Raw genomic sequence first — 12,451 nt, 5'->3', positions numbered from 1 at the left:
ATAAATGATAAGAATTATGCAATATCGCTTTCAACCCAGTATTGTCAAACACAGATAGGATCAGACAATCGGAGTGTTAGAACTGAGAATGATCAGGAGGTAGAACAGTGTTTAGGTTATAATTAATTGTTTGGTTCTTAGTAATGTTGGCTTCGTAAATATCTATTATTTTAAAATTTAAATACATATGTAAATTTTTGTTAAAACCTATAATATTTATTTTTCATGCTTATTTTGATAAAGAAAAGGTTTAAAAGGTAATCTGAAACTATTTTAATTTCTATATTTTTACATTTTCAAATTTCAATTGAACAAACAAGTTAGAACCGGTTGAATTGGACAATTATATTGGACCATTCAACTCGTGATGATGAAAATGGCTGTGTCCGGAGTCCTGTCCAACTCTAACACCACTTGATTTTTTTTAGTAAGTGTGTTTGTTAGGACTTAGGGCTGTGCTACTTAACTAATACCTAGCTACTTGGAGACATTTTGAACGATGCAGTTGCAGATCACGTGGTCATGATGAGACTTACAAGCCAGGTTTCCTACCCACTCTCTAACTCGCCGTATGGCCGTGGCGACTACCGAGTGGGTAGGAAATCCCGAGTACGGATGGTACAGTAAATCGGGGGTTGCCACGATGCCTCCTCCACCTCGTGTCTTTTATGATATGAAAAGATTTCAGTAGGTACGTACATCATTATTAATTAATTAATTTAATTTCCAAATTCGACTACACGTGCAGATCGAGAAGAGAGAAATTAAGTCCGCCCTTTACATATATAAAGATCGATCATCGATGCACACCCACATACCATCCGCTATAGTTATACAACTTAATTTCTTTCATTTTTGTTAATTTCCTGATCATCAGGATTCAGATTAATGGTCATGGAGAATGGGAGAAACACGTCAGCAGATCTTAAGTCGGAGGAAGTGCCGCTGCACCATGGCCATCACAAGGAGATACATTTCACAGCGGGAGAGGTGGTGAGAGATGTTATAATTGGCATGTCCGATGGCCTCACCGTCCCCTTTGCTCTTGCTGCCGGTCTCTCCGGCGCCAATGCTTCCTCATCTATCATCCTCACTGCCGCTCTTGCTGAAGTGGCTGCTGGCGCCATCTCCATGGGACTTGGCGGGTATTGTTCCCTTTCTTTTATTTATTTCTTAATTTTCTTATTTATTTAATATCTGAGGAGTTTTAAGCTTTTAACTCATCCATGCCAAGTATGCATGCAGCTGATGCAGTTCTTGGGTAGACGTGACAGACTGGTGATGATATGCCTCTAAATGCTTCGGGTAGACCCGATAGAACCGAGCATATATTGTATTTTACAAAGGTGCCGTTTGGCATGTCTTTTTAGCATGGTTTTGAAAATTGGACTGGACTGGATGGTCAGACCAGTTGACCCAGGACTTGTTTAGGTAACCGGTTGCTTCTATTTCACCCTAAAATCGTTCTTGGGCTAAAAACTGTTGACTTGGTTAATGGCCAACTGACCTGGGTGGTCAAATCGTTGACATGTCAATTTGACCAATGGTTTTTGGTCGTTTTTTATTTTAATTATTTGTATTTTTTAAATTAGAATGGCTCATCCTTTCGAACAAGACAATCGGACCATTCCACTTGAGAACCGGTGGCCAAAATGGTTCCGGATACAATTTTTAAAACCTTACATTTTAGGAATATCCTTCAACAGCCCAAATGGTCAAAAGATATGATAAGCTTTTGGGGTCTTGTCTTTTAAGGCTCATCAGTTTGGAAAGAGTACAAATACATAAAAACAATGCAAAATACAAAGTTTTTGTACTCTACATATTTGTGTTTGTACTCCTTCCAAACTAAGCCTAAAGATCTACACCATTTGGTAAATATCATACTCTACCATGGTCTATCAAGCCGTTAAGGCTATGTTTGGTTTGAAGGAAAAGGTAAGAAAAGGAAGGGAAAAGTAGGGAAACCTATATAAGGTTTATACATGTTTCCCTTGCTTTCCTTTCCTTTCCCTACCTTTTCCTTCAAACCAAACATAGCATGAATGAAAGGTTTTAGGCACAGAAAGATAGGGAGCTTCTTTTGAAGCTTCCAAAATTTTTTCCATTTTGGTCTTCTATGAGTTTTTTAGGGCATAAGTCTTTTTGGCATGGTTTTCAAAACCAGACTGGACTGGATGGTCGGAAAAAATCGGGAACCAGTCACCAGTTTTATTTTCCCCAAAAGCTAGATTTCCTCTAAAACCATTAATTTTGGTTAGCGAACCGTTAAACCAGACGGATAACCATTCGAACAGTTTTAACCGTTTTTTTTTTGAATTTTTTATTTTTTTGTCAAATCTGACCAAGCATTCAGTTCGAACAATCAAACCGTTCAACCCAGTAACAAGACCCCTGACCTATTCAATCACCAAATGCATTTTGGCATCCTATCTTTCATTGTCAAAAAAGAAAGACCAAACTATGGTTTTCCACACTTTGAAAAGCGTGAAAGACCACATTAAAACACCTTTCTTTCTCAATAATAGGGCTATCGGCGGACTTGATATCTAATTGTGCCAGACTTAAACATTGCACCCGATTAATAATCGGATGCGGATTTAACCGCCCCCCCACCCCACCCCACCCCCCACCATATATAAATTATTATTTTATATACAATTTATATAAAGTTTATGAATGATATACTTAATATTTTATTGAGTAAATTATAAAGACCTCTTATACGATGGGGTCAGTGACAATTACCCCCTTTAATTTTCACTTTGCAACAAATAACCCCTTTCCATTAAGTCAATTGACAGAATTTTTCTTATTTTCTTTTTCTTGCCCTTTTCTCTTAAACCATAATTGACCCAAAAATGCCTTTATTTTCTCTGAACAAAACCAACTACAATAACAAGAATCATTTCACTGACATAGAAAAACAAGTTTCTTTAAGGCGTTGTTCATTTACGAAGAGGCCATTTACTTGGGTAAGTACAAGTTTCTTTAAGGCGTTGTTCATTTACGAAGAGGCCATTTACTTGGGTAAGTACACTTACCCATGTTCTTTTTTGGTAAATTTACCTAGGTAAATGAGGCCTCTCAACTTTCCCGTTCTTTTGCCTCACCCACTTTCTTAGGTAAGTGGTTAATTTTTCTATGTTTTGTCATTTTTACCCTTGGGCCCAAGTCCATGCTTTTTGGATTATATTGTTTTGATGGATATTTTTGAGATATTATATTTTGATCATTTACTCTCTACTCAGGAAAAGTTAACTTTCCCAAGTGGGAGAAGGGCAACACTTCCTTGAGGAAAACATATTTACAGTGTGACTTTCCCCCTACTAAAATCCGTGAAATGAACGAGACCTAAATTCTTGTGTCATCTCACTGACATGAATGTCTATCTTCATCTTAATATACAAAAATTACCTACTCTTTTCTCCTCTTTTCTCTAATAAACCAAAAAAAAACCAAACGAAACCTTAAACTTAAAAATCTCTACCATTTCAATATCATATTTAGAAAACTAATTGAATCATACATCATTCAAATAAATAAATAATGGTAGTTTGGGGATTTAAAAAATTAAGTTGACTAATGGAACTTTAATTGAGGGGGTATTTTTTCGTAAAGTGAAAGTTTAGGAGGTTTTTGTCACAAATTAAAGTTCATGAGTAATTGTTAATGACCTCATAATATAAAGGGGTCTTTCTAATTTACCCTATTTTTATTTCTTTACATTTTTTATACATATATAAGTTAAAAATAATTAATTTTTTAAAACCTTTTTAATTTTTTGTCATTTTTAAAACAATAAGACAAATGCATATTACATCAGGATCTGGATTGGATTTCAGACCGGATTCAAATCAAAATGTTTGATAAATAGATCAGATGCGAATGTAACTGGATTTGATCTAAATCTGATCCATTTGTAGCTCTATTTCTTATTGTATGCTTGCAATATAATCATATTATCATCCAAATACATCAGCCTTGCTTTGTTTTTTATACCTATAATTTTAGGCAAAACCTATCTGCACCATGCAACAAAAGATGTGAACTAGTAACAATACATTACAACTAACATTTTTAACGTTGTTAAAGTCTTGGCGATAAGTACACCTTGTGAAACTTGAGGGTACATTTTGTGAAACAAAAATCAATTAAATAAATAAACCACTAGCAACTAAACCCATGCAACTTACAGGCTTAATAGAAGTTAGGTTTTAGTTGACAAATTTATATTTTTGGCATCAATTTTGGTTTAAGCTAAGGTCCATATTTAGAGTTGGGAAGAAATTAAGTTTTGGTTGAAAAATTTTGGTTTTTGATGTCAATTTGGGTTTAAGCTAAGATTCATACTTAGAATTGGGAAGAAATTAGGTTTTGGTTGGCAAATTTCGGTTTTTGGCGTTAAGTTGGGTTTAGGCTAAGGTCCTTATTTAGAATTGGGTAGAAGTTAGACTTTGGTTGACAAGTTTAGATTTTTGGAATCAATTTGGGTTTAAGCTTAGGTCCATATTTATAGTTGGGCAAAAGTTAAATTTTGGTTGGCAAATTTAAGTTTTTGTCATCAATTTTGGTTTGGATTAAGGTCCATATTTAGAGTTGGGCAAAAGTTTGGTTTTGATTGGCAAATTTAAGTCCACATGTGTTAGAAAGGAAAGAAAAGAGGAGGTACATGTGAGCTATGTGGTGATAGGACCCCTTTTGTTCCTCATTTTCTCATCTAGTATACTAGTAATTGTTTACATGCTTTGCGCGTGGCAATTTTTTATGATGATGATAGTAAATAATGTCTCCAAAATTTTTATAATGTTTTCATATTTTTATGTCTATAAAAATAATTCTTATTTGTCACATTTATTTTTTTTAATATGATAAATATAAAATATTAGAGATGGGCCTAGATGTTTTATACAAATCTTTGTATTTTTTATATTTTTCTGTGTTTTTTATCTTTTTTAATTTTTATTATTAGTTAACTATGACATCAAAAATTGACCTAAAAGGTTGTATTGTTGACTTGCCACCAAATAGGAAAACAATTTTATTTTTAAGGTTGGTTTTAAATTTGTATATTTCTATCACCAATAAAAATAATTATTCTTTATCATACTTATTTTTGTTTAATATAATATGGTTAATTAATATAAGACTCAATGAAAGAATGGAAGTTAATATTGTAAATATAAAACTTAATGAGAGGAATTTGAATGAGGAAAAAATGGTTGTTCAAATTGCATTTCTATCCTTATAATAATTAGAGAGGAACCAAATTCAAATTTGAGATATTTTAATCAAATAAAAGTTTGACACTCATTCACTAGCATAGGTGATTGATTGAATATTGATTTAAAGTGCAATAAATGAATGCATTGAAGTTGGATTCATAAATTTATCCTACTTTATTTGCACCATAAACAAACAAAATAATGTAAAAGCTGAAGATAAACTGGAATTTGCACTCAAGTCATTTACAATTCCATACTTGACCGGTGCAAATGAAATTGCACCGGTAACAAGCCAGGCCTAAATTTTTAGTTTTATATCTAATTTAATCCACTAAAATAATCAAATCAAATAAGCAATAATTTATTCAGTTCATCCAGATAAATAGATTTCCTTATTAATGATTATATCATTTAGGCTATGTTTAGTTTGAAGCAAAAGATAGGGAAAGGAAGAGAAATGTAGAAAAACTTTTACAAACTTTGTATAGGTTTTCCTATCTTTTCCTTCCTTTCCCTACTTTTTCCTTCAAACCGAACACAGCCTTAGTGATTCCACCATTGAATTAAGATTTGAATACTTTTTCATAGTCTGACTTTCATCCTGATTATGTGTGTCAATTGAATGATTTAAAGGATGCATGCATGAGCAAAGTAAATATGTATCATTAGTATATATATTTCCCCCAGTAAAATTTGTAGAGTTGCAACTTGGGTGGACTCGGGTTGGACATTAAAGAATCCACAACCTCTTTAAAAACTTATTCACTAAAATAGAAAGCAATAAGCTTTCCAATTCAGAATCTTCAGCCTGCGGCCCCTGGATGGACCTTGTGGGAGGGCCTAGGCCCAATGCTGTGTAAATTCTAGAGTGTAGGGGCCATGATCCAGGAGCACAAGCTGCTATTGTAATTGTTAAAGCAACAGCTGAAATACCATTAATTATGTTGGAACTACCCACAGGTATCTTGCTGCCAAAAGTGATGTTGATCACTATATGAGAGAACTCAAGAGAGAGCAAGAGGAGATCATCACTGTCCCTGATGAAGGTGCCTCTCACCATTTCCCTTTTCTTTCTGTCATGTAGATCTGATTTCTGTCCTACCCATCTCATCCGTTGATAGTGGTGGGACCTCATATCATATGAGATCATGACTGATTTATTCCGAAAGGTTGATTGTAGTTTTGTTTAAATTACAGAGGCAGCTGAGGTTGCAGAGATATTAGCAGAATATGGGCTTGAGCCTCATGAGTATGGGCCGGTAGTGAATGCCCTTCGGAAGAAACCCGAAGCATGGGTTGATTTCATGATGAAGTAAGTCGTAATTACTTAATAAATTTTATTTTCTAGAGAGTTTATCGAGTAGTATGGTTTGAGGTGGTTCCGTTCTCTGCCTAATCAATTTAAACTGTAGCATTTATCTTGCTCTGAGCGATGAGTGCTAATTAAACCCTACATAGATTTATGGAACTAAATTTTACAGAAGAAATTGTTTGGGAAAATAAAATAGGAATAGCCACGTCCTAATTGTTAGGACCATTAGGAATTCACAAAAATAAAACTTCATTTTTCGAGAAGGGTATACTCCATAATTGAATAGTCAACATTTGATCTATCATTCCATTTCTATGGCCTCGATCAGTTGAAAATTCGGGTTTTCAAGATCAGTTGACTGGTTTTGAGGCCCATTTTAATGGTTTAGATATCTTTCTTAAAAGATCATTTGATAATATTAATTAGAAAGAGTAGAATCCTCTTGGTAGGATTTTTGACTCGTTGTAGCAGAGACTTGAGATCAAATCTCATTGCCACCAAGGTTAGGGGTTAAAGGCATGTGGATGGGTTATCCAATAAAATGCTAATATCCCCTTAAAACCTATATCAAAATTTAAAAAAAATCATAAAATTCACACATAGTAGTATATTTCATTAATTACATTTGTTGTAATAAAATATCAATTTGGATGCAATGCAAATAAATTTGCACTGATGCAAAACCATGGCAGTGCAAATGAGTTGAGTGTAAATTCTAACTTATTTTTATTTCAAATTTTAGCTTATTTTGTTTAATTGCAATACAAATAAAGTAAATTAAGACATGAAGCAGAATAAAATAAAATCCAAAACAAAATTAAACAAGGATTTTCATTTTTTACATTTGTACTAATACAAACAAATTTACACTGCAACCAAACACAGCCCAAAGTTCAACATAAAAATTTATCAAGGTGTTATTGTGTAAATCATCATTGTTATTGTTCTTCCTGTAATAACCATTGGAAAAGCCAATGATTTGAACTCTGATGAAACTAAAAAATAACCATGCATGAATGCAGGTTTGAACTGGGGTTGGAAAAACCACAGCCAAGGAGAGCAGTGGAAAGTGCACTAACGATTGCACTCACCTACGTAACAAGTGGCTTAGTCCCCCTCCTCCCATACATGTTCATTTCAACTGTGAAAAAGGCAGTCCTCACATCTGTGGTTGTCACCTTGTTTGCATTGCTACTCTTTGGCTATTCAAAAGGCCGCCTTACAGGCAACAACCCCATCAAGACTGCCTTCCACACTGCCTTGGTTGGGGCCATCGCCTCCGCTGCTGCTTTTGGAATGGCTAAGCTTATATAATCATAATCATGCATCAAACAATATCAAATAGCCCTCCTTGTACCTTCTTTTTTTTTACCCTCTTGGATTGAAAATTTGGGCTATCTATTCCTATTTGATTGCTCGAATGTTAATCCTTTTTATAGCGTGTATTCATTGTTGGGTCCATTTTATCTTTTGATAATGGCTGAATTGGCTGATTTGAATGTCAGTGCCTATGATCGAAAAGTGGTGAACTGAATGACTTGTTGGTTTATCGGATGAAATTATTTTATACCAAGGGTATAGTAAAAAATGCAACTTCAGATTGTTGGCAATTAGACTTGTTCATGGCCAAATTCGGGCTTAATTTTTGTTAAAATTTGAATTCACTTGACCGGAAACCCGAACCCAATATAGTGAAAAGTAAGGCCTGAAGCCCAGCCCGTGAACAGGTCTATTGGCAATGGTCCAAAGAGATCCTAATTAATGCTACTGTTTTTTGTCCCATGGCCGTGAATAAAAGGAATATAGTGGGACAGGTTGGTCTTAGTTCCACATTTATATAAGAGAAAGGAGCCCTTTGAGTCTTTGTTTCTTCTCAGCAAAAGGAACACCTATATATTTAGCTCCAAATTCAACATTCTCATGTTAAGCAGTATTAACAACATTTTATTAATTGATATGGTGAACTTTCTTACTACAGAACAATCTCTATCTTTGAAGGTTAACCATTTGAATAAATATAGTCTACAATAAATTTAAGGGGTTTTTATGATTCAGTCCACCCCTAGGTGGAGCTAAGATTTTCTAGGGTGGACTGAATCCTGCTTGTGCATTGATGTTAAATTCACGGGCAGGATGTGGTTTAGGGGGGGGGGGGGGCTGCAAAAAAGATTTCTGAGGAGTGCAGTCCAAAAATCCCTAAATTTAAACAGTACAAATATTGGCAGCTTCAATACAAAAGCTCTAGCAAATATTAAGGGTCCATTTGACTTTCAGGAATAGGGGTCTGGAATCGGAATCCCATTTTCATTATTCTAGAATGATCATTCCCTCCCCCTCCCCTGAGAATCCATCCCAACCAATTCTGATTCCAATTCTAATCCCAATTTGAACCAAATAAGTGAGAGGAATAGACTATTCCAATTCCAATTCCAAAGAATTTCAATTCTGATTCTAACTGTAAATCAAACAGGCCCTAAAATATCATTTACAAAAAAGTAAGTGAGAAATCTTGGGGCTCTTCAATCAGCACAAAACCCATGAACCCGCTTCCACCAGGGTTGAGGGTTAAAGGGATTGGAGGATGGATCACCCATTTATCAGCATAGAAAGATCTATTACAAGAAATGCAGTCTTTTATCATTTTCACACCAGTTTTGATCAAACCAACAAATGTAAAATAGTAAACAAGTCATTAAGGCTACATTTGGCATTTCTTATTTTAAGGACTTATCTCCTTTTTGCAATTAAAACTCAGTATTCATAGATGGTATTTTAATTGCAAAAAAGGTGATAAATCCTTAAAATAAAAAATGTCAAATGCAGCCTAAGCCTCTTTTTTTTTCTTTCTTTTTCTTCACTAAAAATTAAAAAATATCTATCTCAAGAGTCATCAAACCTCCTTTCTTTACATTTTCTCTTGATATAAATTTTCATTGGTAACGATAACTACATCATATTATACATATAAATCGAATTGAATTGATTTAGGAAATTAGACAAGGGTGGATCTATATTTGATCATATCATGCACAAATCAAATTCAAATTGGGCAAAGGAATGCCATTTGGCATTTGCAGTTCACAAAAACCTGTTCTGTTGTCCTTTATATGAAGCTTACTCTAGTGGTGGCGGCACACTCAAGTTTCCTTACAGTTCAGATTTGCTCTTCATGGAATGCTTCTCAGAGTTGTACATCTGGAAGGAGACCGGATCTGCTCCTCCCACTTGAGACCTCACATGTACATCCTATCATGCATTGAGAACATTTCTCACACTTATTAATTATTATTCACGAGAAATATTCCTAATGCACGGTGAATGTATATATGAGGCGCCCATTCATGAGCAACAGATCCCGTCTCATCTGAAACATCCCCATACTTTAAGTATCATTTATGGGAGATATTTCTAATGTAGGACTACAACGTAATGTATTGTAAGGTTAATGTGAGGCGCATTCTGCCAAGAGCAGCCCGACCTATCATCAAACGTAAATAATAATTTATTACTTGGACAGGCCAAGTCTAGCCCAATTTTTTAATGGGCTTACAAGTAGGCCCGACTGTTTTACAAGACTTTGGCCTATCTGGGAGTCCGTACTGACTCTGCTGCATGTAATGCTGCGATTGCTGTATTACATAAGACTAGTGAGCCCAGGTCTGCTGCTTGCGCTGTGCATCACTTGCTAGTTGCTACATAACTAATCACAAATGAACATGCCAGGGGTCTATATTAGTGGCACAGCACGAATAGCATGTACTCAGGACTTTTACTACTTTTAGCAAAATAATTCGATTTTTTGGGAGGGTTTTATCATCCACTCCACCTCATAATTTATAATTTTATTGTATAATTTGGATCATGGTTTTTGAATCCTTGGTGATTCGAACAGTTGGACTGTTTGGTCTAGGAATCATTTAGACCATCGATTTTGTTTTACCCCAAATTTGATCCTTAGTTAAAAACCATTGAATCGATCAACAATTTATTGATTTAAGCAACGAACTATTGATTTATTTAATGGTTTTTTAATGTTTTTAACTTGTAATTATTTTTTATTTTAATTTATTTTATCAGAACAAACTGTTCTTTCAAACCAGAACTGATGGTCAAAATAGTTTTGATTCTGAATTATTTTTTTAAATATTGATTTGGATAAGTATCAAGGGGAAAGAAGCCAAATTCAAGGGGTACGGTATTTATAGGTGGAGTGGATCGTAAATACACTGGGGGAAAATGATTTTCCCATTCAAAGGTGGACTGAAATAAATGGCATGTGGTAAGATAGATGGTCCTGGGCCTCCTGGCAAAATAACTGGTATCATATTTGTGCAGAAGTTTTCTTTTTGGATAAAGATATAGATGCAGAAGAATGATATTAAAAAAAAAAAGGGTAAAATACAAAAATCTTTTTGGAAAATATTGGGATAGGTATCTCGTATTTTAGGTCAATTGCCAATTTAGTATTCGAATTTTAAAATATAATAATTTAGTACGTACCGTCAGTTATATGTATTACGTAACCTCACAAGCGATTTAAGACTTTTAAAATTATTAAAATTACCCTATAAAATAAAATTAACAGAATCAAAATGGCTTGCTGCTCCATTGTTGCGTAGCGAATTTTTTACCTGCTCTATTGTTGCGTACCCATACAAGCGTTTTTTCGCCTTCTCTTCGCTCTGGATAGGAGCGCTAATGGACACGGGGAGGGAGCAGGCGAAGCGTGTCGTTCGTTGTTCAACGAAAGAGACGATGAACAGTGGCGGTAAACAGTCAGAAACCACGGGCGCAGGCGATCCCAATGAAACAAGGAGTGGCACCACTGTTCAACGAAGGAGACGGTGAACAGTTCAGAAACCACGGGCGCAGGCGATCCCGATGAAACGAGGAGTATCGCCGTTGTTCAATGAAAAAGACGATGAATAGTGGCGGTGAACAGTTTGACCCTGACGAAACGAAGAGTGTTTGCCACTGTTCAACGAAGGAGATGATGAACAGTAACGGTGAACAGTCAGAAACAACGAAACAAGAAAGAATGTCGCCGCTGTTCAACGAAGGAGACGATGAACAATGGCGGCGAACAGTTCAGAAACCACAGGCGCACAGGCGACCCCGACGAAACGAGAAGACGCCACGACACCGGTGTTTTAAACCAAATAGTAGTTGATGTTATTTTTCCTTTTTTTTTTCTTTGAAACATTGGCGTATTCGCATTTTATCAAGGGGTGGCCTCTCTGAATTATCATCTGACGATTTTTTTTTTTTCTTTTGATTTCTTCTATCATCTGACGATCTAATGCATACTATTTTCCCTTCGATTAGGACTACTTGCGAGTTGGGCTGAAATTAAGCCTAAAACGCAATTTTAAGGGCCGGATTTTGCATTTCGGCATGTTGAGAATCACACTGGAGAAAGGGAAATGCTTGACTTGAAACCCTCCTGCAACAGCAACTAAAAGTGTCTAAAACAGATACAGAGCAAGAAAATGCAAAAAAACAAAAAACAAAAAAAAAAAAAAAAACAAAAAAGAGATTCATGCTAGCTTTGCTTCACAGTTCACACAATCGACGTACAACGGTCCAAGTTCTAGATCGTTTATCATGGAAGTTCCTTTAATAATTGAACAATTGATTTTTTTTTTTTTTTTGGTTAATGAGCATTTTTCTTATTTTGTCATGGCTCAGAATATTCCCGATAATTCTGAACAGTGCATTCAGAGACGATGAACAGTGTCATCTTCTCGTTTGAAGATGTCCATTGTCTTGAAGGGGAGTTGCGCACGGTGAGAGGCAGTCTTACAGCCAGCCGTCGATTTTAAAGGGCGTTTGTGTCTTTTTCCATGAATTAATGCCAGGTATTAGATTGTAGCAAAATGAAAATTCGGATATTAATTATGATATTTTAAAGTTT

The 12,451-nt window shown here is 35.2% G+C and overlaps 1 protein-coding gene across 1 annotated transcript; it reads left to right on the top strand.

Moving 5' to 3' along the window:
- Nucleotides 1–894: 894 nt before the first annotated feature.
- Nucleotides 895–8,125, top strand: LOC148863994 (vacuolar iron transporter 1-like). The gene is made up of 4 exons (XM_088976296.1): nucleotides 895–1,145; nucleotides 6,186–6,271; nucleotides 6,423–6,537; nucleotides 7,560–8,125. Exons 1-4 carry the CDS (start codon nucleotides 895–897, stop codon nucleotides 7,849–7,851), a joined length of 744 nt encoding a protein of 247 aa, XP_088832422.1. The 3' UTR covers nucleotides 7,852–8,125.
- The last annotated feature ends 4,326 nt before the right edge of the window (nucleotides 8,126–12,451 follow it).

The sequence above is a fragment of the Nelumbo lutea genome, chromosome 3 (genome assembly GCF_056320005.1).
Source record: "Nelumbo lutea isolate HS-2025 chromosome 3, American lotus-T2T, whole genome shotgun sequence".
Lineage (NCBI taxonomy): Eukaryota > Viridiplantae > Streptophyta > Magnoliopsida > Proteales > Nelumbonaceae > Nelumbo > Nelumbo lutea.
This window is presented reverse-complemented; position numbering and strand designations above follow the sequence as displayed.